The sequence below is a fragment of the Malus domestica genome, chromosome 08 (genome assembly GCF_042453785.1).
Source record: "Malus domestica chromosome 08, GDT2T_hap1".
Classification (NCBI taxonomy): domain Eukaryota; kingdom Viridiplantae; phylum Streptophyta; class Magnoliopsida; order Rosales; family Rosaceae; genus Malus; species Malus domestica.
This window is the reverse complement of record NC_091668.1, coordinates 20,305,819-20,333,764: the sequence shown is the minus strand read 5'-3', so window position 1 is coordinate 20,333,764 and position 27,946 is coordinate 20,305,819. Positions and strand designations below refer to the sequence as shown.

General features: G+C 35.6%; 2 protein-coding genes, 1 long non-coding RNA gene, 2 other non-coding genes and 1 pseudogene across 8 annotated transcripts; 4 read left to right on the top strand and 2 right to left on the bottom strand.

Annotated features, from left to right (window-relative positions):
• Positions 1 to 595: 595 nt before the first annotated feature.
• LOC108172425 (heat stress transcription factor B-2a-like) lies at positions 596 to 4,947 on the bottom strand (annotated as a pseudogene).
• Positions 4,948 to 6,910: 1,963 nt separating this feature from the next.
• LOC139198086 (uncharacterized mitochondrial protein AtMg00810-like) lies at positions 6,911 to 8,256 on the top strand. Its single transcript, XM_070826345.1, has 2 exons — positions 6,911 to 7,219; positions 7,681 to 8,256. Exons 1-2 carry the CDS (start codon positions 6,911 to 6,913, stop codon positions 8,254 to 8,256), a joined length of 885 nt encoding a protein of 294 aa, XP_070682446.1.
• Positions 8,257 to 11,327: 3,071 nt separating this feature from the next.
• LOC108170503 (uncharacterized) lies at positions 11,328 to 12,638 on the top strand. 4 transcript variants are annotated; one of them, XM_070827196.1, is made up of 5 exons: positions 11,328 to 11,462; positions 11,545 to 11,655; positions 11,734 to 11,771; positions 11,862 to 11,983; positions 12,092 to 12,638. In XM_070827196.1, the coding sequence occupies exons 2-5, from the start codon at positions 11,552 to 11,554 to the stop codon at positions 12,158 to 12,160; spliced, it is 333 nt and encodes a 110-aa protein (XP_070683297.1). In that variant the 5' UTR covers positions 11,328 to 11,462; positions 11,545 to 11,551; the 3' UTR covers positions 12,161 to 12,638. The 4 variants fall into 4 exon arrangements, 1 of the variants encoding a protein (XP_070683297.1); XR_011583962.1 differs by lacking the exon at positions 11,734 to 11,771 and having other exon boundaries at positions 11,929 to 11,983; XR_011583963.1 differs by lacking the exon at positions 11,734 to 11,771.
• Positions 12,639 to 13,423: 785 nt separating this feature from the next.
• On the top strand, positions 13,424 to 13,572 carry LOC114826710 (small nucleolar RNA snoR135). The gene has a single exon (XR_003775766.2). It is a non-coding gene; the product is annotated as a small nucleolar RNA snoR135 (small nucleolar RNA).
• Positions 13,573 to 16,225: 2,653 nt separating this feature from the next.
• LOC114826709 (small nucleolar RNA snoR134) lies at positions 16,226 to 16,371 on the bottom strand. Its single transcript, XR_003775765.2, has one exon. It is a non-coding gene; the product is annotated as a small nucleolar RNA snoR134 (small nucleolar RNA).
• Positions 16,372 to 18,378: 2,007 nt separating this feature from the next.
• On the top strand, positions 18,379 to 25,363 carry LOC139198435 (uncharacterized). The gene is made up of 3 exons (XR_011583960.1): positions 18,379 to 18,517; positions 18,960 to 23,170; positions 23,201 to 25,363. It is a non-coding gene; the product is annotated as an uncharacterized lncRNA (long non-coding RNA).
• The last annotated feature ends 2,583 nt before the right edge of the window (positions 25,364 to 27,946 follow it).

Genomic DNA, 27,946 nt, shown 5'->3' with positions numbered 1-27,946 from the left:
TAGTCAATGTTTAGTTTACGAAATAATTAATATTCAGTTTACGAAATAGTTAGTATTCAGTTTAAGAAATAGTGATAGTACAAGTGTTCAGTTTAAGAAATAATGATAATAATCGTGTTCAGTTATAGAAATAGTCAATGAAAGGTTGAAAAATCAGGTGACACAAAAATAAAAGGATTTTATATTACCGATAAACACAAGAATTTTGAGCCGTTAAATCTTTCATATTGATTCGTTGCTTTGGATATGGTCTTTCCCAACTTTGATTTCTAGTAGATTTATTATTTCACCTTTTTCTTTTTCTGTCTTTGTGGGAAGTGGGGAACATTTGATCATATTCTATGTGGAATATCATGCAAAATCAAAAGGCAAAAGACAAAACAAAAGTGTTATTTCTAAAATTCATAAAGCAAAAAGAGAAGAAAGTCTAAGAAACTTCTTGAAGGGAATGGGCCCCCCTAGAGGTTGACGACGCACGTGAACCCATTTTTAACACGTGCCTCAATCCTGGTTCTTCCAAGTACAACTCCATCTAATATCTACCATTGCTTCTAACTGATGATCAATTACACACCCTCTGATTAGCCATGTGGCACTATTTCAGCCACGGCGTTTCCTTATGACCAATATCCAACGACTCTGATTTAACCTCGCTAGCGCTCGGTTGCTAAAGCCGCAAGTCGGTCTCATCGTTCTCTACGTTGTCGCCACCGGCCTCTCTCGCGCGCTTGGCCCCAATCACCACCCCGAAAAGCTTCGGACACGCCTCTTCCTCCTCTTCGTTCTCCTTCTTTCTGGAGAAACGTTTCTTGGGCATCAAATCGAGCAGTTTTAGCTCTGGGAAACCGCTCTCCGATTGGGCGCAAGCGTAATTCGATACCATGGTGAAGATGTTGTTGCAGAGGGACTTTACCTCCGCCAGCTCCTTAATGAGCTACATGTTCTCTTTCCTCAGCCTCTCGTTCTCGTCCATAATCTCCGACGATGCTCTGATCGGCGACGAACTCGAAGACATCACCTACTCGTCACCGGAGTTCGACGGGGAGATCATTGGTTTTGCCGTCGGAACCGCCCAAACCGACGCCACCTGCGGCGGCGGAGGGTTAATTTTTCGACGTGGTATTTCGTAGAGAAGTCGCTTCTCGCCTCTCCAAAAGCTATCGTTCAAGAATTCCCATTGGTTCGACACAACTTATTTCTAGGTTCATAGCTTTGTTTCTCCAATTTGGACTCTGCAAATATATATCTTGAATTTTTTCAGTTTTTCGTCTTCAAATGCAGTTTTTGGGTTGAGGAATTCCGGATTTGATGTGTAGATTATTGTTTGAAAACTTGAATCGAAGTTGAAATTGGTTTGAGAACTTGAGGTTTCGAGCAATGGAGGTTTCGGTTTTTTAGTGCGGTTTGAAGGGGTAGGTATGCCGATCATAATGGCGTTGGATGGAGGAGTGATTTTGGGATTGTAACCGTTAGTTTGGCTAACGAGCCTGGGATAGGCTCCGTTAGGGGCAATTTTGGAATATATCAATTGTTATCCGGTTTGGTTTTTTTTTTTTGAGCCCGTGTGTTTTAGTTTTTGTAGGGCCTAAAAGATAAGTTTTGTGTCCTTATCGTTAAAATTTAAGCCTTTTTTATTAAATAATAGTTTAGGGTGGTTTTTCATTAAATAAAAGTTAGCCCAAGCCATTTTCGTTAACGCTCCCTTATTATAACTATTATATTATTGTCAAACTGCATCTTCAATTCTCCCATGCATGAGTTAAAAGACAATCGAGATTATGAGAAGATAAGAGAGGTGGAAACCTAGAGGAATTCAACGTGGTACTATGCCTAAACCGTATGCTAGCCTCTAAATAAAAAACGTTATACTAAATTACTAAATATCTACATATCACATTGCCACTCAAGTAATATCTATATATTGTCATTAAATTAGTATCTACATACCCTAAACCCTATTATCCAAAGAACAATGTAATCATTATCAAAGCGTACAAGATGCGATCATGAGTGTTGGCATAGTTTTTTCACATTTTTTGCACTTGTAAATTAATTATTATGAATTTTCAACTCCACCTAAAAACATTGTTGATGAGAGTTTTGAGTCTTAAAAATCTAAGCGACAATGTACCCATCATCAAAATGTAGATGACACCATCACGAGCGTTTGCATATTTGTTTCACATTTTTCACAATTAAAAATTAATTATTATGAATTTTTTTATTTAATTTGATGTTTCCTACAAAATACAAAAATACAAAAATACACTGAAAAAATTTGAACAAACAATATTATTTCTGCTAAGATGATGGGGGAATGTGCTAAGACTCATTATAGACTGACAATAATGTTGAGATTGCATGTTATTCCTAATGGTATTGTCACACTAATGTCAACCTTTCGTCACATAAATTAGAAGTTAGACCCATAGATAGATTATTGCCCGATTGAGAAATTGGGCTCGGCATGGAGCCTAATGCCTCTTATTTGGCACACCGTCTAGAGCATCGGATATAACTAATAATACAAAACTGGTTATTTGGTGTCCTTACCGGATAAATAGTCACCTACTTAATAATGCGGTCAGCCTTTTTTAATACAGTTGACACCCGCTAGTTAATACACTCCAAAAACTCGGTACTAATTAGTCGGGGTTAGAAACGCACTGAGGTTCTTTCTTCTTTCTCCGTCCCAAAGATCTTTTATCTTCTCTCTCTCTTGCTTCCTCCCTCCTCTCCACGTTTCCTTCCCTAGTCGTCAATATATATTCAGCAATATCTCTCGTCAACACTTTTACAGTTTCAATCCCGGTGTACCGATGACTGTAGGAAAAAATAAAATAGAAAAACTCAGATTTATTCTTCTACGATGTTGCTGCAACAAATTAAAGTCCAAGTTCACTACTCAAATTCATCAAAAGCTTCATTAATATAAACAATTTCATGGGTTTTGCATCTTTGTAAATTGGGGAGCCTAAACCCCAGCTCGCACCCACGCTTTAGATCACCACCGACAAAAAATAACATTATACTAAACAAATTTCATATGAAGGTGAGGATTCTGAACAATTTCAACGAAAATGAGCAGTAAATTGGGAAAACAAAGGTAAATCTCAAAGAAATCCATGACGATAATCTTATGGCACTGATGCAGCCACTGGCCCTCCTCTTTCAATTTTTTTTTATTTTATGTTTTCTTTTAATTTTTTAAATAGTCAGTTTTTTAATCCAATACATCATTAAACGTGCGATTAATTTAATCAGTACTATCTGATGAATATTTATCATATCCGAATGAAATAGCCAGTATAGTCCGAACTGCTAAATGAGATCAGGAGGGTTTAATGTGGGATGGAAGGGTATTGGGTGGCCTATTCCGGAAAGAGATCCTCTTCAAATCTTTTCCACCAAATCTCACATATCAAGTGATCCAAGCTCTTGAAATTTGATCCAACGATTAAAATTATTATAACTTTTAAAAGAGGTTTTTGTTTTTAGCCGTTAGATGAAATTTTAAGGGCTCGAATCACTTGTTCGTGAGCTTTGGTGGAAGAGATTCAGAGATATCTCTTTCTTATCTCCTAGGGGATTTATAAAGAAGGAAAACTAATAAAAATAGTTTGAAAACTTTGAGTTTTAACGATAAGGATAAAGTAAAAGGTAAAATGATTAGTATTAAGATTGATTTTTCAGTATAAAAATATAATTTTTCGTTAAAATAAACAGTATTAAATTTTTTTTTGTTAAAGTTCTCTTTGTAACGGTTAGAGGTGCTCCATCTCTTTCGAATTTTTTGCTTAAAGCATCTCTTTCAAGTTTTCAATCAAATCTAATTAAATATTAAGAAATAAAAGAGAAATCAAATCAATCATCCCTTATCAATATCTCTGGATATGTCTGGGTTCAAGACTGCAGATTTTCATTACAGGAACACTAGAAGTGATTTCTATCACTTTCCAATCATACCCCATCTGATTTCAGAATTTGTGATTTTTTTTATAGTTGGCCTTTTTGCGTACGAAAGTTTATAACATAAATTACGTACAAATGTTGCGCAAACTCCTAAGACCATATTGAACTGAAGAATGATCAGATGATTCGTATTAATCCTATAACTATTCAAGAAATTAATATTTTATTAAAAGAAGAACTAATGAAAAGGGCTTGAAAATTTTGAGTTTTAATGATAAGGACAAAATAAAGGGTAAAGTGAATAGTACCAGGATTGACTTTTTAGTGTAAAAATGTGGTTTTTCGTTAAAGTGAACAGTACCGGGTGCTTTTCGTTAAAGTTCCCTTTATTAAACCATGTCAAGCCATATTTATTACCATCTCCAACAGAGTCATAGGCAAAACTTAGCCTTGTAACAAAAAATCATCTCTAACTGAGGAAGCCAAAGGATCATAGGACCAAACATAATTTATTATTTTAATTTAAATACTACAACAACTTAAATTTAAATACTACAACAACTTAAATTTAAAAACTACAACAACTTAAATTTAAAGTTTATAATCATCATCATCCGCCGTTGTAGGATTATAGTCGGAGGTAAATAACAACTATCGGGCCATAATTTTCCTCTTTTTCCTATTAAAAGAGGCCTTACTCATTGGAGTGTAATCAAAAGTGTTTCTTTGCATATTCCTATCATCTATCTTTTCTTGTATTTGTTTGCCACGTTCTTCATGCCTACGGTTCCTTTCTTCCACGACAATGACATTTTGCTCCGCCATTAATCGCAAAGAGGCCATCATTTCTTGTTGAAAGGCGATATCATCCTTTGCCTTGCCATTTTCCTTCAATTTTCGAACCTTATTTTGTCCCATAACCCTAGGTATGGAACCTTCACCCGTAGACGGATTTTCTACCATTGTTTCTTGAATGGTAGGAGATCCATCTTCATCCCCATCTACAGCTGAGGATGCAGTTCCGAACACCCGCATAGGACCTACTATATGTTGAGGTGGATCTTCAAATAACACCCACCCTTTACAAATTTCCCAACAACTGTGATGCTGAAAGGGTTTCAAGTTGTCCTCCATATACAATTCCTCCGCTTGGCGTACGTAGAAAATATAATAACAAAAATTAAAGAAAATTAATTTATGAAATTAAATGTAATATAATTAAATATTTAAAATAAATTGTGAAAATACTTACTTTGTCGTAGTAATTGGCGCTGCTTTAATGTCTACTTGCAGCCGTTAACAGTGTTTGATGACATTTATTCAAACTTGAATGAAGATGTTTCTTCCATCTTGAAGAACAACTCTCGTGCTTTTGGGTATTTGGTGGAGTGTTGCCTTCGTAGAACACATAGTATTTTTTTGACGTACGAGTCCAAACACCTTCACTTGTTTGAGAACTCTCCCTCACACTATCTTCCAAGACCCATCTATAAGTCCTGCAAAGAACTTCATCTTCTTTTCGGATCCAAGCTCTACCTTTCATTGTAGATGTGGCCATTTGAAAATTATTGAAAAAATTGAAGGAAGATTATTGGAAGAGGTAAGAAAATAGAATGTGAAGAATTGAAATAGAATGAAGTGAGATAGTATGAAATTGTGAAAATTATGAGAGAAATGGTTTAGGAATGGCTTAGGTACTTATAGGGAAAAAATAGGAATTTTTAAATTTTTTTGTTTTAAAAATTTGGTAGAAAAAAATTATCAAATCCAACGGCTAACTAACGTCAGCTAGCTGTTGGTTTCAAAAATTTGGGCTAGTCGATTGGCTTGATTCCTCTTTTTGGCTCGGTGGGGCCCACGTGCCCTTCGCCCTAGCCCTCGGTTGGAGACGGTTTTTGTGTCATTTCGGTTGTAGATGGCCTAAGGTTATGCAAAAATACCAATTAAATAAAAAATCTCGTCAATTTACGACTCGAACTTATGTTCTAATGTGAATGTACCTGTGAACACGGAAAATTCCTGAAACGAAAGAGACAAGAACAACGTGCACAAAATAATATTTGTGTTTGATGATTTTGGGTTACAATCTCTTTTAACTTTGATCCTCTGATTCGATCTCCGTAAGGTGTTGATTTGTGGATGTTTCGTTGATCCAAGAGCCGTCGAGGCTTAATCTTGGATGAACTGTTGGATGTTTCTTCAAGGGGCCGTGGGCTTGATCTTTGAAGGTGGATTTGAGCGGATCTTCAAGGAGCCGTTGGGGCTTGATCTTGAGGATGGGTGTTTCTTCAAGGGCCGTTAAGGTTTGATCTTGAATAACGGTGATGAACGGATCTTCAAGGGCTTTTGGGCTTGATCTTGAAGAACGGTTGGATGTGTGGATTTGTTGATGTTGTTGATCCAAGGGCCGTCGGGGCTTGATCTTGGATGAACGAATGATGAACGATGGTGCTTTCTTCAAGGGCCGTTAAGGTTTGATCTTGAATAACGGTGATGAACAGATCTTCAAGGGCTTTTGGGCTTGATCTTGAAGAACGGTTGGATGTGTGGATTTGTTGATGTTGTTGATCCAAGGGCCGTCGGGGCTTGATCTTGGATGAACGGATGATAAACGATGGTGCTTTCTTCAAGGGCCTTTGGGGCTTGATCTTGAATTGGTAGGTGTATTTTTGTATGGTATGGTAACTGTGAAAAAGGGTATAGACTATTCAACCTGAAAACATAAAAAATCAACATCTCAAGATATGTGGTCTTCAATGAAGACACAAAGTGGAATGAGGAAGATGGTGTAGAAGTTGAGATATCTGTACCAATGACAATTGGTGGAACAAGAAATGGAGTGGAATCACAAACTCAAATCTCTACTCACTCACCAAATCAATCTCAACAATTTTAGTTGCAGCAATCACCTCAGCATGCTTCACCTTAATCTCAGAGTGAAAGTTCCTAAAATACACAAAATTCTATCTCCCAAAGCTCCACTCCTAGCTCTACTCCTATGAAACTGAAGAGCTTGAGTGAGATATATGCAATGTGCAATTTATGCATAGTTGAGCCTGAGAACTTTGAAGAAGCTGAGGGTCATATAGCTTGGAAGAAAGCTATGGAAGATGAAATGGCAATGATTGAGAAAAACTCCACTTGGGAAATAGTCAATAGACGTAGTGACAAGCCTGTGATAGGTGTCAAATGGGTGTATAAGGCTAAACTTAACTTGGATGGCACGGTGCAGAAAAACAAAGCAAGATTGGTGGCAAAGGGCTACTCTCAACAACCAGGAGTTGATTTCAATGAGACCTTTGCTCTAGTAGCTAGACTAGACACCATTAGAACTTTGATTGCTCTTGCTGCACAAAAGGGGTGGAACCTATAACAAGTTAATGTCAAATATGCATTTTTGAATGGTGTACTTGATGAGGAAGTTTATGTTGATCAACCTCAAGGCTTTGAAGTTAAAAATGAAGAAAACAAGGTTTACAGGTTAAGAAAAGCACTATATGGGCTCAAGTAAGCTCCAAGAGCTTGGTACAGTGAGATTGACACTTACTTCTCATAGAGAGGATTCAAGAAAAGTCTTAGTGAAGCTACTGTATATGTGAAATGAGAGAATGGAACTGATATCCTCATACTTGCAATCTATGTTGATGATGTAGTATTCACTGGCAACAATGAAAATATGATGAAATAGTTCAAAGAAGACATGATGCAGAAGTATGAAATGTCAGACTTGGGTTATTATATCATTTTCTTCGAATTGGAGTTGTCTAGGGAATTGAAGGGATATTTATCCACCAAAAGAAATATGCTCAGACCTTATTAGACAAGTTTGGTCTTAAAGGTTGCAAATCAGTAGCTACACTACTGATCTCAAATGAGAAACTCATCAAAGATGATGGAACAGAACTTGCAGACTCCAATCTTTACAGGAAAATCGTTGGAAGTTTCTTCTACCTAACTGCCACTAAACCTAATGTGATATTTGCAGCAAGTTTACTCTCTAGGTTCATGCATAATCCAACTAAAATTCATATAGGAATAGCCAAAAGGGTACTCAGATACATTGCAGAAACCATTGATTATGGTATCAAGTATGACAAAGGTGAGGCTGCCATTCTAGTTGGATTCTATGACAATGATTGGGGTGGTAGTGATGATGATATAAGAAGCACCTTAGGGTATGCTTTCACTCTTGGTTCAGGGATTTTCTCCTGGGCTTCAGTGAAGCAGCAAAGTGTTGCTTTGTCCATTGCAGAAGTTGAATATCAGTTGCAGAAGCCACTTGATGTGAAAATTAACTTAACACACAAATTAAACCCTCTTTTGACAATTGTAGTATATGTATAAGTAGGGATCATTCTGGACCGAGGATTAGGAGGGCTTGCTAATAACCTCTAAACTGACTCAAAAACATAAAAACAAAGTTAAAAACGTTTGAATAGACTCAAGGGACTCAAAATAGGTTCAAAAGACTTAAAACAACTTTAAAACACTCAAAACTACCTAAAAACACTTGTTGGGCAGTTTCTGACTCTAAACACAACTTTGAACGAAAATTGGGTTTTGGCTTCACCTAAAACAATAAAAAACACAAACAAAACAGAGTTGAAACACTTTGAAACAAGAAACTAAAAGGGGGATTTTGATTTGGATGAAGTTGAAACAAACAAACAAGTATGAAAAAATAGACAGATTGTAAAACGAATTTGAGAAATAAGATGATGGATGGGATAGCTAGAGGCTTTTTCTCCACACATGACATGTATGCAAACAACTCGATTTCTAATTACTACTTCATTGAATTATGAATGACAATGCCCCAAATTAACTGTGACATCACTAGTTAACCCTCAGATTTTCCTTGTTTTATTGGATTGGATGACATCATTCGACAAACCAAAACATTCTTCAAAAGTTCCCTACATGACATCATAATAGAGATACAATTAAAGATCATTACGTTTAATGAAAATCATAAGCATTGACAAAGCACTTGCAACTATAACATCATGTCACTCATGCTAGAATTAAATTTAACGCGATCGTTTATAAGCGACCTTCACTACTTATGAATATAAGTTTGTAACGATTATATGAAACTTTCTTATATTCTAGAATCGGATTTATGCATGCCAATTAAGTGTCGACCCTTAATCAACAAATAAAAATAAGTTATCAATCAAATAGTTAAGCCAATTGCATTCACGATTCAAGAGTTCATAACTGGAATTTATCAAATCATATTACACACATAATCATGGCTTTGAAATCACCCCTAGCTAAGAGGGGTTTAGCCACTCATGTTCATAACAAAACGAAAGAAAATGAATTTAAACATTGGAAACAAAAGAAAAAAAACACCTAAACGCTCCAACGATCCAAGTTGGACAGCAAGCACGGCCAAGCACGGCCAAGCACTTTCCTTCCTTTCCTTTGCTACGGCACAAGGTGTTGATGAGTGTTTGAAGGTTTGTTTGTATGGAGGAATGGATGTGAAGATGAATGGATGTGTTTGGATGAAGGTTGTATTGAAATGGGGATGAATGATCAAGCAAAAACTAAAATCTATGGCTGCCACACACACTTCCTTTTATAGAGGAAGTGCACGGTAAGGAGGGGAGATTGGTGGTGTGTGCAATGATTCAAGGGTGAAAATGAAGTGATGATGCAAAGCATGGGGGTAAAATGGAGTGGTGTTGCAGGTATGAATGCAAGTAGAGAACATGAATGATTGTGCACATGGTAGAGAAAGGAAATGGAGGTGGAATGGTGCAGAAATGAGTCAAAGGTGCAGCAAGAGTCATGATGCACGGCATGGGAGTCCAAAGGTGGTGGATGGTGCATCAATGAGTGCATGTAGTGGAGGTAAAAGTAGTATGAAATCTGATGGGTGAAGGAGACAAGAAGTGTGCAGCAATTGAGTGCAATGATTCAATGTATTGGTGCATGAAATCAGAAATAATGAAGGAGACAAGGGTGGTGCACGACAATGAGGGGTAATGAGTGTAATAGTGCATGAAATGAGTGCAAGAAATCTGGTGCATGAAGGGGACAAGGGTGATTATGCATGGCATGGGTGGAAACGTGAGTAAGTGGTGAATCAATTAGTGCAAGGAGTGGAGGTTAAAGTGATGAAATGATGCATGAAATCTGAAATGATGGAGGGAACAATGAATGGTGTAGCAATTGAGTGCAAGGAGTGGACAAGAATATTGTGCACATGGTAGACAAAGGAAAGGTAAAAGGTTGCTGCAACAATGGATGGAGTGCACGGCAAAGGAGCTGTCCATGTGCCTTCAAACTTGATTTTCTGCACTCTTTGCCTTGTGTTCCAGCTCACTTCCACATGTACTAGCTGTTAGACAACTTTCACACACATGTTTTTCATCATTTCATCTTGCAAACACCAACTTTTGGCCACTTTACACCTCTTCACACATGCACGTGCTGCTAGACACTTTCACACACATGCTATGCATCATTTCAACTTGCAATTATGTTTGTAGTTGATGGAAATGTGAATACAACTTGTAAAACAATCCAACAAATGACATCTTTCACTTCTTTTCCTTTCAAATTGTTCCTTAAGTGTATGTATCTGCACACTTCCACACTTCAACTTCATTATTCAGATTTTTGCATATGTTGAAACCCTTTTTAAAACACCAAAAACGTCCATCCAACTTGCTCCATATGCATGCAATCCATTTCAGCCCAAAATTGCTCCAAAATGCACTTTCTTGCCAACTTTGTTATTAGGACCTACAAACACACGAAAATAGCTTAAAATACATAATTGACTAAGAAATAACAACATAAATGCACAAGAACAAGCTAACTAAGTCGCATAAATATGCTCCTATCACCACTTCACAAGCTATTTGGCTTAGGTTTGTTCTAAAAGACTTTGGAGAGATGCAAGTAGATGCCACACCTCTAATGTGTGACAATACATTTGCCATAGCCATGACAAGGAATCCTGTCTTCCATCAGAAGAGCACATCAAAAGGAAATACCATTTCATAAGGGAAGCTTTGCAAGAGAATGTGATTGAACTGCTCTACTGCAAATCAGAAGAGCAAATTGCAAATATCTTTACCAAGGCATTGCCTAAGGAAAGATTAGTGTATCTTAGGGAGTTACTTGGAGTGCAAGCAGGAAACAGTTTGAAGGGGAGTGTTGGAAGTCAAACAGTCTCCATCGACACAAACAAGAAGCTAACAGCTATATTTGTGTAAATAGGCTAACGGCTAGTTTTCTCAAGCTAAATTCCAAGAGACAAATGAAGGGCTGAGATTGAAACTATGCTGTAAGGCCTAGATTAGAGTAGTACAATGTTAGGTTGTGTTCCTTGTCTTATTCGTAAATTGAGATAAGAATGTTGACTGTAAAACCCTACTATTCTGATGATATATATATGAAATGAATGTTGCTGCAATGATAAGCAGCCGTCACTCTTATTCTCATTCCCTCTTGCTCTGAATACCTCATAGAAATACTCACTGAAATTCCTTACAAAACACTCAGAATACAAAACCTTAACATTATTTGTGGTTTGAAGATTTTGTCTTGTCATTGGTAGTTTAATTTTTGTATGCATTAACTTTTTTTGTTGATAACGTTTCTCCTTTGTAGGGCCAAAATGATGCAAAATAAAAGAAAGAAGGTGAAGGTGAGGATGAAGATGAAAATGAAGAGAAGGAGGAACCAGAGGACGACGACTTTAGTGATGATGATTATTACAAGGTTCGTAAAGGAAATAGTGGGTTTTATATATTTATTAGATTTATTTATTTATTTACAAGTAATCACTTGTTTTGTTAGAAGTTCTATTCACGAATATTCAAGTTCGGAACTAGAAGGTATGTTGGTGCAGAATGAACGAGGGCTATTTTAATTTAGTTTCCCTCATAATTTTGTTTCCGTTCTTATTATTTACTTGATTCTAGTAGGATTAGGTGATGGATCTCGCCATGTGTGGGAAAACAAAATGTTTCTGATGAAACTATGGTCTTGCAGCACTCTGATTTTGATGATGATGAGGATGAATACAATATGGAAGATGACGCTGACGGTAGGAACCATTCATCTTATCAACTGCAATTTTTATCGTACTATAGCATGGAATAATTGAGCTTGTGAATTTACTAATAAGCTTACCGTTTTGGTTTTAATGATGCAGACGAACCTCTTTTATAGTGAGAAGGTGTTGCATACGACGTGTTCATCTCATTTCTCTTGGATCAAATGAGGGTACGGCTGTGCAATCAATTACAAATTTTTTCGTACAAAGCTCTTCTTCTGGTATTTACCAGATTGTTCTTGCATTGACGCCGTCTAACGTGGCAGATGATTACAGATAGAAAATAGGATTTGATGTTGGAATTGGGGGTAAATTAGATTAGATATTACAAAATGACATTTAGATTGTAATTTTCTTTGAGTTTCTATTCTAGTAGTTTTTTTTCTAGTTTACTAAAGTTTGCTATGAACTTTAGCAAACTTTGATTTGTAAAGAGTGGGCTAGGCTACTCTAGCACTATAGTCTAGGGGTATGTTTGCACATTTGTTCTAGACGAGTGAACGACGAGTACAAATTATTGTGTGGCTCAGCTCAATACCATACTCTCAATATCAAAGTGGGTTGATGTAATAACGTTGCCTTTCACTTGAAATGTTTATTTTACCATTGAATGTGTAAGGCTTAATAAGCAAAAATATTTATCGTATTTAGGGCAATCTTGAATCCACATTGCACCAATGAGTTCAACTAAGATGTATTGATCTTTCGGGCGTTGCTTAATTGCTTACATGAATCAAACAAATTGACATTTTATAAAGAAAATATTATTTGTTGCAATATATAGACAGCTAAACCGCCTGTAAATCAAATGAATTTTACTAAGTATAACCTTCAGATTATAATAAAGAGAACAATAGGTTTATGTTATATGATGTCATAATTTCATGTCACTAGAAATGACTTGGGATACATAGATTGTAAGAACTAATTTGTCACTTAATACTACGGTCTAGTATTATTCCTCTTTACTTGTAAGTGAGATTAGATTCGATTCTTGCTAAAGGCGAATTCAAACCACATTATTACTAACCCATCGTGAGATTAAGCCTACCCACATTTCTTAATATAAATAATAATATCGTTTGTTTGAAGAAAAAAAAATTGTGAGAACTAATTTGGGTCAAGTGGGCTGGAATATTATTTTCAGCAAATCATCTGGGCCGGACTTAGGCTCGCTGAAAATGAAAGGCCCGCGTGATGGATTTGAAGGGCAATTTTGGGAAATGAAAGCAACAAAACCCTAGTGTGATATGCTTCGTATTCCTCCTCCTATAAATAGACAGCGCACGCTGCCTTGCTCTCATCATCCTCCGCGCCGTGTAACCAATTTCTGCAACTTTTCTTGTCTATTTGTTTTTGTATATTTATGAAGGTTGGTTTATGTGTTAGTTTTGAAGTGATGATTTATGTAGATTAGTGAAAGGAAAAATGAAAGCAGGGATTGTGTGTATCGGCGTAGTGCTAGAATCAATGCACTCTGATCCGAAAGAGTTCCCTGCAATATCGAATCAAATAGGGGAAGGTGGGCAGTTGTTGTTCATCAACCTGTTGAACCTTCAACAATCATCTTCCCCATATTCCGACCTTTCCAAATGGTTTGTTAAATACAATCAAGAAAAACGCATAAAATTATTTCAATGGTTTTCAACTTTTTATTTTGGATTTGATTAGAAATTTTCTCGTAATTCACCTAATTTGATCGAAACTTCTTTCATTTCTTCGTGCATGCTTACAATTACTGGTCTTTGTTTTCTTCTGGGCTTATTTCCGCGCTCAACCAAATAATAGTTGACAGTACTTGAACCTACTCGAAAAGAAAAGAAAAACAAAAATCAGGCTCTCTTCAAATTACACAAGGCCTTCCAAATTAGAATTGGGGAATCTGATACCCATATATAAAAGTGAGGCATTCTAAGCCTGAGACCTATAATCAAGGTTCTAAAATATACTAAACGTGTAGGTGTAGGCGGCCAAGGAAAATTTATGTAATTTTATTGTATATTTTGTAAATAAGTGCATTTTTACATTTGAAAAAAAAATACTTTTAAAGAATGATAAAATACAAAAATAGAAGCAGAAAAATACACAAAGAACATCCATCCAACAAGTTCAATATTTAAAAGATAGTAAGCATATAATCATAATGAGGAGTATTCTTGGATGATAGACTAAATTCTTTTTGTTCATGATCTTGTATTGGATTTGACATAGACTAAATTATTTAACCTTATAGTATTTAGTTTATTTCTTTTTTTTGTATGTATCCCCTCAAAAGTGCTCCAATTCATTTCACAATTGGATGAACTTGTAATCAATCCATCATTTACAAAATAGGTACATTATTTTTATAAGTATACCACTATGAAACTAAAAACAGAAAAACGCACACAATTAATAAAAATAAATAAAAATTAAAAAAGCACACAATTAATTAAAAAAAACAAACAAACAAACCGCCTAGGACTGCCTAGGTGCTGCCTAGCCCACCTAGGACCGCCTAAGTGCTGCCTAGCCCTCCTAGGACCGCCTAGCTCTAGATTGATTTTTCGAAACGATTTACCCTAAATCGTGACGGGCCTTCACCGCCTAGCGCCTAGGAGGCCGCCTAGGCTAATTTTTGGAACACTGCCTATGATTGATACCTATAACACACACTCAAATTTTCTAGCTCACTCTAGGAGTGATTTCTATATGAATTCAATACATTGGTATTGCTGTGAAAGGCCTAAGAGCATCTCCAATAAGAGTCTCACCACTAACTTTGAGGACTTATTTAGGGGTTTTTTAAGGAATATTCGAATCCCTAAAAGAATATTGTTCGCAATGGGAAATCCTTATAGTATAATACCTAAATACAAGGACTAATAATTAAAAAAATTATTGTTCTTTTTGTTGGAGTACTATGACCATTGATTAAAATTTAAAAAAAAAATTATCTTTGCCATTGATTTTTCAAGAGTTATTAAAAAAAAAGTACATGAGGCCACTTAGTACTACAGTTTAGTGGTATTCCTCTTCACTTGCAAATGAAAAGTCTTAAGTTCTATTCTCTCTAAAAATAAATTTGAACCATATTATTACTAGGCCATTATGAAGCTTAGCATACCTCCATTCCCCTTAGTGTAGATAAATACCGAGTTTGTTCAAAAAAAAAAATACGGGATAAATTAAATGGGAAGATGTCCCACGTGGGTGGGTTCAAAAAATAAAGACCAAAACACAAGGAGCAATAGCATTCCAACTCAAATTAATATGGGGTCCACTTTTTGAGTCCCTATATGTAGTCTTTATATTTGAGAATTTTTTTGAGGTATCTGACAAGTCCCTATATACTGAGATACCTTGAGGATTTCAATTCCGGTCCATTGGAAGCCTTTTGTCCCAATATTTAGAGACTATACAGTTGTAGAGACTCCATCAGGGGCTCCATTATAGATGCTCTAAATAACTTATCACTTACAAGTAAAAAGAATTTTACTAAATCCTAGTATTAAGTGATGCTTTTCATAAATTGGTAAAATATTCATTTCAAAATCTAGGCGGTTAAAAAAGTAATACCAAAATCGCTTGCTATACTATATTATAAGGAAGCATTAATGAAAATGGCTTGAATGAAGTTTATTTTAACCAAAAATCATGTTATAACTTTATTTAATGAAAATGATTTAAATATTAATGAAAAACCCTTAAATTTTAATAAAATGGACAAATGTGCTTAAATTTTAATGAAAATGACACAATTTTAATAATAATAATAATAAATTTTAAAAAATGACTTTCATCACAAACACTGTTTATGAAACTGAACACTATTTATGAAATTGAATACTATTTATGAAACTGAAACACTGTTTATGAAACTGAAACATGATTTATGAAACTGAAACACCATTTATGAAACTAAACGCTATTTATGAAATTAAATAGTACTACACTATTTATTGGTCCAGTTTCATAAGTAGTGCATAGTTCTTGGTCATATTTCATAAATAGTGCTTAGTTATATTGAGTCCAGTCTCATAAATAGTCTCTTTCTTTGTCCGGTTTCATAAATAGTGTTTAGTTATTAAGTAAAACAAACGAACTCTTAAGACAACGGAGAGAAAAAATAGTGGAAAAGGAGGGGGCGTGGGAAACAACATTACAAAAATAAAACTGGAAAATGTATTAAATTTGAAGTCTTTCTTTTATTCTAAGAAGAAGAAGAAATAAAAGATTTAGGGTTTTTGTGGGAGATGTAGCGGTCCATTTGACACAGAAAAGCCGTGGAGTAAAGCGAGGCTAAACTGCAACACTTGACGCCGACGTTTTTGCACGAGCATCGGGGCTTTCTTCTTCAGTGAAAATACTCTAAGAGATGCCCGATGTGCATCATGCATGATTAAAAATTGGAAATTGCAGATAAAACCCTGAACGAAGGGGAATTGGGAAAATTCTGGGGAAGGTTGGATGGAGGCTGGAGAGTATAAGAAAGAAAGAAAGAAAGAAAAAAAAAACTCGTAAGACAACAGAAAAAAAGAGTTTGGGGTGGGGAGGGAGTATGCGTGCTAGCACATGTGGTTTTGTTTTTATGTTTATTTTTTAATGTTTTTTTATCTTTATCATTAAATAAAGTTAGTAAATGGTTTTTGATCAAAATGCAAATATTTAAAGCATTTTTCATTAGTTTTCTTTAATAATAATAATAATATTTTTAGCAAGGAAATTTTTTGTAATTCATGATAAGATCTAGTTATCTCAATTGTAAAGACAAGAATATGGCTATTGTATTCTTCCCCAAGCATTTGAAAATCCAAATTTTGTCAAACGAATGCGACAACATCTATGAACTCAATATGTATTGGGATTCAAATAAAAATGCACTTTGGTATACAGTGAGAAACAAAGTCAGGTGCGTTACCCCAAGAATGCCAAAAACAGCTAAATGAACCATGCATGAACCATTATCCAAGAAGTTTGGTAATCTTATTTTATTTTCCTGCATATACAAGCACAATAACTTTATGTTACTAGCATGATCCAACCAAAAGGGGCGAAAAACTCAAACATGTTTGACTTTGTTCCTTTCCTGATCAATGAAAAAGCAACCAAATCTCCTGTACATGGTCAAGGATCTCTAACAAAGATTACATACAATAAGAAAAATATCAACCGAAAAGCTCATTTGCTTTTTGTCCTCGTGTATGATCGCATCAGGGGAAAGAGGAGATATGATTTCCTCTGGCAAGGGAGAGACAAGGGAAATTGCTCTGGATGTAACAAGGTAGCGACCCCAAAACCCATCGGATTGGAGTTGAATGCCCTCTGAAGGAAAAAAGTGGATGCTGCCACTCTCACTGTGCCCGTTGCTGTGAAGAGCCCGATCCCCAATATCACCTGCCTCTGACATGTTAGAATATGAGTATGAAATTGACATTGTGTCCAGTTGTAGAGTATGAATTGATATGGAAAAGTCTAAGTTTACAGGCTATAAGTAATCCTAATTCTTGTAAGATTGAGAGTACTTATGACGGTTTGAGTATTGGTGGCTTGAATGTGGATTGAGATTGTGTTTATACATATGGAATAGATAATTGAGTCCTACACTGATTCTAGTAGGAGAACAGTAAGGATTATAGTGAGTATATAAACACTGGCCACTGCTCTTACAATACACGGCCCATATTGATCTTAGACCTATTATCAGAGAGCGTACTGGTTATTGTTAAAGAGGAGAAGGTTAATTGTTAAGAGGCCAATATGGCTTCATCATCTTCATCGGCAGTTGCAGGTATGTTTCTTGTGATTCTGTCTTCATTAACTGTAATTGATGTTCTTGTTCTCGTGACTTAATGGCATGTCTATGATCTTTGGTTCATGGCGATTATATATTGCTTACATGTGGTATCAGAGCCAGGGGTGATTATAGCTGTTAAGACCGATTGTTTTGATCAAGAACTTAAGAGATTGGGTGTGCATTAAGAACTATCGAAACCCAAAACCAGAAAACATCACTTTTACACCTTGCTGACTATAAAATAAAATAAAATACAAAACGACGTCGTTTATTGTGCTAACACTAAAAGTGCTATATGACCGTTAGTATTAGGGATGGTTTGGGAGTTAGGTGCTTATAAAAAAAACACCCATGAAAAAAAGCTGTGAGAGTTTTAGGTGTTTGGTAAACTGAAAAAAAAAAAGCTTATTTTGAAAGTTGCTGTGAGAATAAGCTGAAATCAAAGAAAAAAGCTGAAGCTGCTATTTACAGCTTTGGAAAACTGTGCTCCTTTAATGAAAAGACCAACTATCAGACTGTTTTTTTTTTTTCAAAAGCACTTTTACAAAAATGTTTACGCTTCTTCTCACAGCACAGCCGCTTATTTTCCCAACAGTTTTTTTTCAAAGAACGGCAATACCAAACTAGCCGTTAGCCCCTTTTTGGGTCTTTTCCATGGTTCCTCACGCATCATTGCGATTCTTGCGATTGAACACAACAATCAATCACCTTCGGCTAACACGCCAAAACTTGTTGTCGATGCTGCAAAGGTATGTATGTTGATTTGAATTGATCTGTTGTTTGTTGAGATTTTCCTTACAGTTTAAAATAATTCTAGGGTTAGATAGCAAGATTAAAGGATTGTGGAATTTAGGAACACGATTATAAATTGTTGAAACTTGCTTAATGTTTTCGTACTTTATGATTACTTCCGCTGCTATTGATATATGGTATCAGGAAAATCTATGCGATTGTATAAATTGAGCTGCTGCAGAAAGTCGCATACATGTGCTGCAAAATTCATTGGCATTCCTTTTGAATATGGACTTATCTGCAAAAAGCACAATGGGTTGTTTATTCTATATATGTCTTCCTTTTAGTAAGGCTATATATATGATTAAATTGGTTCATTGTGTATGATTCAGAGTGAAGTAAATAGAAATTAGGAATCATTTAAGATTCATAGTGCTGATTTCATTGATGATGATGCAGCTTCACTCAAATCAATTAACTTGGCTTCAGCGCCAATACTCACTGATGGAAGCAACTACAAAAAATGGAGAAGAGAGATTGAGTTGCTTCTGACACTCAATGAGTACGACATTGCACTTGATACACTGCAACCTGCACCTCTTACTGATAAGAGCACTAAAGCAAAAAAGTTGATTTTGAAAGGTGGACAAGGGCAAATAAGGTTGCACTTTTAATATTGGAAAGTGCAATGATAGAGACTGTGCGAGGAGGTATAAAGATATGTAACCTTGCATCTGATTATCTCGAGGCAATTGAAGGCAAGTTCAAAGTATCACAGAAGGGAGAGATTGCTCAATACATGACTCTTCTCACCACTTATAAATTTGAAGGGGGAGGATCAATTAGGGATCACATCATGAAGATGACTGATGCAGCCAAGAAACTCAATTCACTAGACATGAAAATTTGTGAGAAGCAGCTTGTTTTATGATCCTGCAAGCCTTGCCATTGAAGTTCATTCCACTGAAAGTCTCTTACAACACACAAGACAAGACTTGGACAGTGGATGAGCTTATAGCTCAATGTGTGCAAGAAGAAGATTGACAAAAGCAGGAGAAAAAACAAAGAAGCAGAATTGATTAACCTTGTGCAATCTACCAAGGGGAAGAACTTCAATTCTGGTAAAATCTCTAAATTCAAGTATGATGATAAATCTGTTGTGTCTGCTAAGAATTTCAATTCCCCTAAACCTAACAATTTTAAAGTGAAGACTAAAAACATAGAGAAAGTCAGATGTCATCACTGCAAAACCAAGGGTCATTGTAGAAAGGTTGTGAAAATTTTAAAGAATGGTTAAGGGCTAAAGGGAAGGCTGATGTGTATGTCTGTGAAAAGTCAAATCTCATTGAGATTCCTATTAATTCATGGTGATTAGACACAGGTACATCAATGCACATCACAAATTCATTACATGGTTTTGAGAAACAAAAGGAAACTAATTGTTTCAACGTTTATGTTGGAGAAGGGACAAGGGTAGATGTAGAAGCTGTTGGGATGGTTAGACTAAAGTTAAACACAGGCTTCATAATGCAATTGGATAGTGTCTTATATGTCCCCACCATGAGAAGAAGCCTAATATCTGCATCAAAATTGGTTAAACAGAAGTATGTGTTCATTGGTGATGACAAATGTATTAAGTTTTTCTTCAAAGGGTCTTTAATTGGTAAAGCATTCATGTTTGATCACCTATGGAGATTACAATGCACATTAGAACTGAGTCACCCACAAGTTTTACATGTCACAACTAAGAGGATGCACGGTTTTGGTCACTCTTTCATGCTTTGGCGTAAAAGATTGGGGTACGTTTCAAAAGACCAGTGTCCCAAGAGTGAGCATGAGGCAAATTTAATGAAGTCAAAACCTTACGCTTCATTAGTTGGTAGTCTCATGTATGCTAACATTTGCACCAGACCAGATTTGGCGTTTATTGTTGGTGTGTTAGAAAGGTTTCAATCAAATCCGGGAGAGGCTCACTGGGTTGCTGCAAAGAAAGTTCTAAGATATTTGTTGAGAACAAAGGGACATATGCCAGTGTATGGCAGAGAAAATTCATTGGAGTTAGTGGGATTCACAGACTCGGGGGTGATAGTGATGAAAGAAAGTCCACCAGTGGCTATGTATTTATGTTGAATGGAGTTGCTGTTTCATGGAAAAGTGTCAAGCAAACCATTGTATCAACTTCTACAATGGAAGCCGAGTTTGTTGCTTGTTTTGAAGGGATGAAGCAAGCAGTTTGGCATAGGAATTTTGTCAGTGAGATGAGGATTGTAGATTCTGTGAAGGGACCTGTGAAGATGTTCTATTACAATAACACTACTGTGTTCTTTTCTAAGAATAATAAAAGGACTTCATCCTCGAGATTGATGGATGTTAAATTTCTTAAGGTTAGAGAAGTTGTCAAGAAAGGAGAAATTGAAATTTTGTATTTGGCAACCAGTTTGATGAATGCAGATCCACTTACAAAAGCACTGCCAAATAATGTGTTCAAGGGACATGTTATGAAGATGGGAGTTTTAGAGTCTTTTGACAAGTGGGAGTGAACAAGTAATCAAAGCTTTGAGGACTGCATTTAGTGCTTCCTTGATTGTTCTTGGATGCTGAAGCTGTGGACCTTGAGGTACAAGTTAGTTAGCTAGTATGACATGCTGGTATAATTTGTTTAGGTAGTGTTCCAGCTTATTTCTTTTTCTTCTTGTTATTTTGGTTTTCAATAAGGGTTCAATCTTTCCATTATGGGTGATTGATTATGCCAGAAGACAAAATTTATGAACAATAGTTTGATTTGCTAGAAAATCGACTGTAGTTTTGTTGAGGCTTTTCTGGAACTATTGGTTTTGCATTGATTAGCTGAGGTTATTCAGTTTTGTTGAGATCAGTGGGAGTCATATGATATGACTTTATATTATGCACATGTTTACAATATGCAAATTGAAGTATTTTTGTGATTCTTGAATTAATTCTGTGAATGTACAGATGAAGTTCTAGTTTCCTGTGCTTTGAAATGTATAGGTAAATTTGAATGTGAAGATAGGCGTCTTTGTTAAATTAGACTTGGTGATCACTTCCATAATTCAAAAAACTAGTTGTTACATTTCATGCTCAAGTGGGAGAATGTTAGAATATGAGTATGAAATTGACATTGTGTCCAGTTGTAGTGTATGAATTGAGATGGAAAAGTCTAAGTTAACAGGCTATAAGTAATCCTAATTCTTGTAGGATTGAGAGTACTTATGACGGTTTGAGTATTGGTGACTTGAACGTGGATTGAGATTGTGTTTATACATATGGAATAGATAATCGAGTCCTATACTGATTCTATTAGGAGAACAGTAAGGATTATAGTGAGTATATAAACACTAGCCACTGCTCTTACAATACACGGCTCATATTGATCTTAGACCTATTCTCAGAGAGCGTACTGGTTATTGTTAAAGAGGAGAAGGTTAATTGTTAAGAGGCCAATATGGCTTCATCATCTTCATCAGCAGCTGCAGGTATGTTTCTTGTGATTCTGTCTTCATTAACTATAATTGATGTTCTTGTTCTCGTGACTTAATGGCATGTCTATGATCTTTGGTTCATGGCGATTATATATTGCATACATGACACACATTCACTTTCATTGCCATCATCTATTTGAGAAGGTTGAACACGTGAAAAACTTAAAGACTTCCTTAAACGAAGTAGTGGCACTGCTTGTTCTATTATTTGATATACTTCGTCTGGGTTCAGTGTCATTCGTCCCCCGGCACCCTTACTCCATAACCACAGCCTTGATTCCTCTTGAAGCGACTTCATAAATAACAATAACAAAATCCAAATGTTGATTCAGAACGCTAAAAACGAGAGGAACAAATGCAGTGGAGAATATAATGCAATTACTGATGCTACAAACGCTGAAATGCTATTTGTACTCTGAAAGTGAATCCTAACCAATCCGGGTGTCAAAAAATATCAAAACATTTGTATACGAACAAATTATGACAATTCTTTGAGCTCTAATAAGAAAAAGTCAAATCTTAAAAAAAAAAATACACATGAAATTTGATGACAGTACGTTACCTAAACATATTTATTATTTTACATATTAAGATTATAGAATCAATGAATGATGTCATTGATTATTCTAAACAATTGGGAGAATGTACACTTTGTTTTTCTACTTGTCATCAAGTAAGATGACACAAAAAGGGCCAAGTTTTTCTTCAACAGAAGAGTATAGTTACACTGCAGAACGATCATTTGCTCAACTTTATCGGTAGCACCACACAGTTTAACAACACCAACAAAAAACCAATGCAAGGGAGTACCAAGTACCGGCTAATGAAGTCGTAGAGTAGATCTCAGTACCAAGCAAATCACAAAAATGCCCATTCAAACCGACCTAAATCCAGCACACCCAATAATTGTTTCGATCCAATAATTAGTGTTGAAACCAAATTCCATTCATTTCTATCATTTTAACATAATATCTGTTCAAACTTGTAGCATCAAACATCTGAATTGCAGTTCATATACAGAAGACAAATCCTCACACCACATACCTACAACTAGGACACCAATCTCACAATATTTCAACCCAATCAAACACTGTCGGGGGTTTCAACTATCCCACATAACATTGCTCGATGGGTTTAGAATACTGACACGGTCTCCTGGCTATAGCTAAGGTCCAAAAGGGTCTCCTGGCTATAGCTAAGGTCCAAAAGGCTAAATCTTTTTGCTTTATGACTACTGGGTAACAATTTGAACAAGTTGGGACCCATAAAAAGTTGGTTCTCATTTCTCTAAAGACAAAAAGATATGTGTCCTCCCCCAAGACCATCTCTTAGACTAAAAGCTAAATATTTTAACCCGAAAAATTTAGCTTTTAGCTCAAAAACAGTTTTTCTGCTCCAATCGTTCTAGCCTAAAATTTTAGTCCGGGATTATTAAAGAATGAACTTAGGCTATTTTTTTTGTTAAATAAATATGTAGACTATCGTAAATTAATTTTATGAACATTTTAATCTAAAAAAATTTAAATTCCGATAAATATTGAAAAATGTAAATTCCGATTTCTGATCTAAATTTCGAATGGAATCTGGCCTTGGTTTAGCATTTAGCATTTAGTCTAAATTTTCCCCTTGGGTTGGAGTGAGTTTGGGGGGAAATTTTGGAGAGTAATTAAGCTTTTAATCCACCGTTGGAGTTGGTCTAAGAATCCAAAATAGAAAATACCAAAAAAAGCAAAAGACTTAATTTCTATTGGCTATGAACTATTAAATTATACACAAATTACTCAAAAAGTGAAACTTTTTAGAACCCAGAATTATAAAACAATCCTAGATTCTAATAACACAAGTTTAAAGTGCATGAGAGACATTAAAGTAAAATTCATGCGATCTTAAAGTAGAAACGTGAAGAAAATGTCAAAAATCAGAGAACTTGGAAGATTCAAATATAGAAAAAAGGGGAGCTTTGAAATGATCGCCTTTCTGAAAAGAAAAAAAAAAGAAGAAAAAACATAGTAAATGAGGCACAGTGATCATTTTCTTCGGCAATTATATTTATTCCAACAGCTTGAGTAAACATAAATTATGATCAGATAAACACTCCTCTAGAGCGTCATTCAGTGAAGGCAAAATTAGACACCTTGATCACTTCTTTCTGTTTAAACTAATCATGGTATAGTCAATTAGGATTTTAATAGATTTTAAAAGAATCATTTCAAATATAGGGGTAGTCAATTAAAGAATTTTAAAATACTTTAGAATCTTGGTGTAGTCAACTCGGATTTCAAGATTTTTATAGAGTCCATGCAAATCTATAGGTATTAAAAAATTCATAGATTTTGAAGGATTTCTTTCAATAAGAGATTTTGTAGGATTTGAGAAGAGATGATAAGCATAACAAAATCCTATGACAATAGTCGGTTTGCGGTATGGTTAGTTCGGCGGGAGGATCGCCCTTCCAATTCCAAGTTTTTAACTGGAAGCTTCAACCTTGTTGACTATGACAACAGTCGCGACTATAAAAAGACTCGTGACTATGGCAAGGTAGTATGCTCTGCTCTCTTGTGACCCCTACACTAATCAAAAGACTAAAATCCCCTTAGGTCACCAAACTACGACGAGAGTTTCGCCTTTGAAGTGCTAGTCGCATAGGGCGATTGGGCCAGGCAGAGTCAAAAAGGCTTTGATGACTCAAGATTCATAACCCTGTAATAAAAAAACACAGATTATCTCGTTCCTCCATAAATGTCCTTGTTTTATTACTTTACAAAGCTAACAAGATATAGTACTATGATAGATGACCTTCTGGGAAGTGCTCGTGTTGCATCCCTTCATCCTTTTTATTTTTCATAATTCTTTATGTTTTTTTTTTAACAGCATTGTGACGTGCTTCGTTTTCAACCAGGCCCCGTGCTTGGGAGTTGAAAGAGAAAAATGGAAAAGGACTATTTTTCTTTTGGATTTCATTTACTCGTTTTAGCTCTGTGCATGCTATGGCAATCCGACGTATGATGATTAATTGAATAATAATATCTAAAGGTTCTCGTGTGAAGAAAGACTGGGGTGATTTGTACGTGGGGCATGGTCAAAGAAATGGTTATATATAATTATGATCATAAATTAATGGATGTTATTATATCAACTCACATGCAGCGGTCCCATCAGAAGTCTAAAGTTAAGTTTGGGCAATAGTAATACTAGGATGGGTAACTTTTTGGGAAGTCCTTATGTTGTATCCCCTCACCTTCTTTTTATTTTTCATAATTCTTTTAGCGTATTTTTAGTGGCTTCCTTGTGACGCGCGTCATTTTTAACCGAGCTCTGTGCGTGGGAGTTGAAAGAGGAAAATGAAAAGGACTATTTATTTTATTTTTAGATTTCTTTTAATCTTTTTAGCTCGGTGTGGATGCCAGTGCGATCTGACGACGGATGATCAATTGAATAATAATATTTAAAGGTTTTCGTGTGAACAAACACTGGGGTGATTTGCACGTGCATAAGGTTATGGGGTCATGAAGCACGGTTAAGGAAATGGTTATATATAATTACGATTCATAAATTAATGGAAGCTATCATACCAACTCATATAGACCAATCCTACCAGAAGTCTTAAGTTAAGCGAGTTTGGACGAGAGTAGTACGAGAATTGGTGACCTTCTGAGAAGTCCTCGTGTTGTATCCCCTCTTCTCCATTTTATTTTTCATAATTTTTTTTGCGTATATTTAGCGACTTACTTGTGACGCGGGTCGTTTTCGACTAAACTCCATGCTTGGGAGTTGAAAGAGAAAAATGAAAAGGACTATTTATTTTATTTTTGGATTTCATTTAATCGATTTAGCTTGGTGTGGGTGCCATTGCAATCTAACGACGGACGATTAATTGAATAATAATATCTAAAGGTTCTCATGTGAAGAAAGACGGGGGCGATTTGCACGTGCATAAGGTTATGGGGTCGTGGGGCATGGTCAAATAAATGGTTATATATAATTACGAGTCATAAATTAATTGATGCTACCAAACCAATTCACATGTATCAGTCTCATCAGAAGTCTGAAGTTAAGCGTGTTTAGACAAGAGTAGTATTAGGATGGGTAACCATCTGAGGAGTCATAGTGGTGCCACCGTCTTTTTATTTTTCATAATTCTTTTTACATATTTTTAGCGACTTAGTTGTGACGCGCGTAATTTTTAACCGAGCTCCGTGCTTGTTGAAAGAGAAAGAAGAAAAGGACTATTTTTTTTTTTTTTTTTTTTGTGGGATTCCATTTAATCAATTGCGAGAGCCCGTATTTTAATATTTTCAGCTAGTGAGACTCACTATTACGTTTGTATCAATATTTTGCCCCAGTTTTAACTATCAGTCTATCCCACTATTTCTTTAACCCGTTATTTTAAAGCCCATTTGTTATGTTAATATTTTGAAGTTGACGTTGTAGGTGGCATGATTTTACTACGTGCATGTAATCTTATTTAGGTGGCAATCGGTTCAACAACTTCTGCCCAATCAGGATACCATTATCTAATCCTACATATATGTATGTATGTAGCCTTACATTCTGTTTGGTTACGAAGAAAGTTTTTCTATAGGATTGGATCAGGATTTAATTTTTGTCATCAGACTACGAGGCAATATAATAAATGATTGAGATTCACATATAATTATTTACTATAATATTCGTATTGCTTATATGTATGTATGATTCATGGTAACTAAAATAGATACACCTACAAAAATGAAGTTGTCCCTCGTAACCAGTCATCCATAATATCAAATAAATCATTTTCATCTTTTGTAAATTTACCAAGGGCTATAGTCATAGTGATCCTCCTATTCAATTACTTCAACCATTTTCGAACACCTCAAAGCATTTTCTAAACGTTCGAGGCTTCTATCATTTCTGTATGATTTTGGATTGAGTTTATAATTTCTTTTCTTATCTTTGCAACCAAACATAGTTTATTGGTAGGATTAAATAGTGACCGCTGGTATGCCCCGTGTTTATGTTGTATTGCACTGAAAAAGTTTGGAAATTTATGCTTCTGCAAGAAAAGGGTTTTTATTATAAATGGATCCTGAAATTGACTTTCACCATCAAGATAATCCTTGCAATTGAAAATCAATCAATGTAGTCCCTGAAAATAAGTGTTGCAAATCAATGTGGTCCTTCCGTCATAATTCAGTTCAAAATTTCATTAAGTGCTGATGTGGCATATAAATGGGCCCCACAAAATTTACAGATTTTTATCACAAATGATTCCTGAAATTGATCCAGACCATCAAGATGGTCGTTGAAATTGAAAATCGACCAAGGTAGTTTTTGAAAATAAGTGTCTCAAATCAATATGATCATTCTGCCACAATTTTGTAAAAAAAAAAAATTGTTATGTGTTGATGTGGGTTTAATAATTAATTTAAAAGTTGTCTAAATACCTTTTTGCACAATGGAATTTTTTTTTCTTATAGTAGGGCTTACTTCGAAGAAATATCTCTTTCATGAATTATCAAGGGCACAGGGCTTAACCAAGGTCTAAAGAAGGGGTTGAAAATAGTTTCCAACCAACAATAGACGCACCTCGGTCATAACCTCATTATCTCAAGGCATACCTCGATGTTCTTTGCTTCACCAGACCATCAGGGAAGCGCCAAACAAGCTCTCCAAGATTAAGTTATGAGGATGTTGGTTGCCTAAATGTTAACGATGATGTCCCAGAAGTCGTTGCCAATCGGCTAAGCCGTCATCAAAGCTAATCTCGATCCAGGTTCAGTTCAGTGAAGCGTGTCGAAGTGTGTAAAGATGGGTATATTGAGATTTTTTTATTTAGAGAATAGACATTGAAGGAGGTAGAGGAATGTGAATTCAAAGGTGATTGCAGAACTAGGTTTTGGGATGGCAACTTTTTTATTAACTATTAAATTATTAAACCTATTTGTAATTTTTTTTTAAATTTAA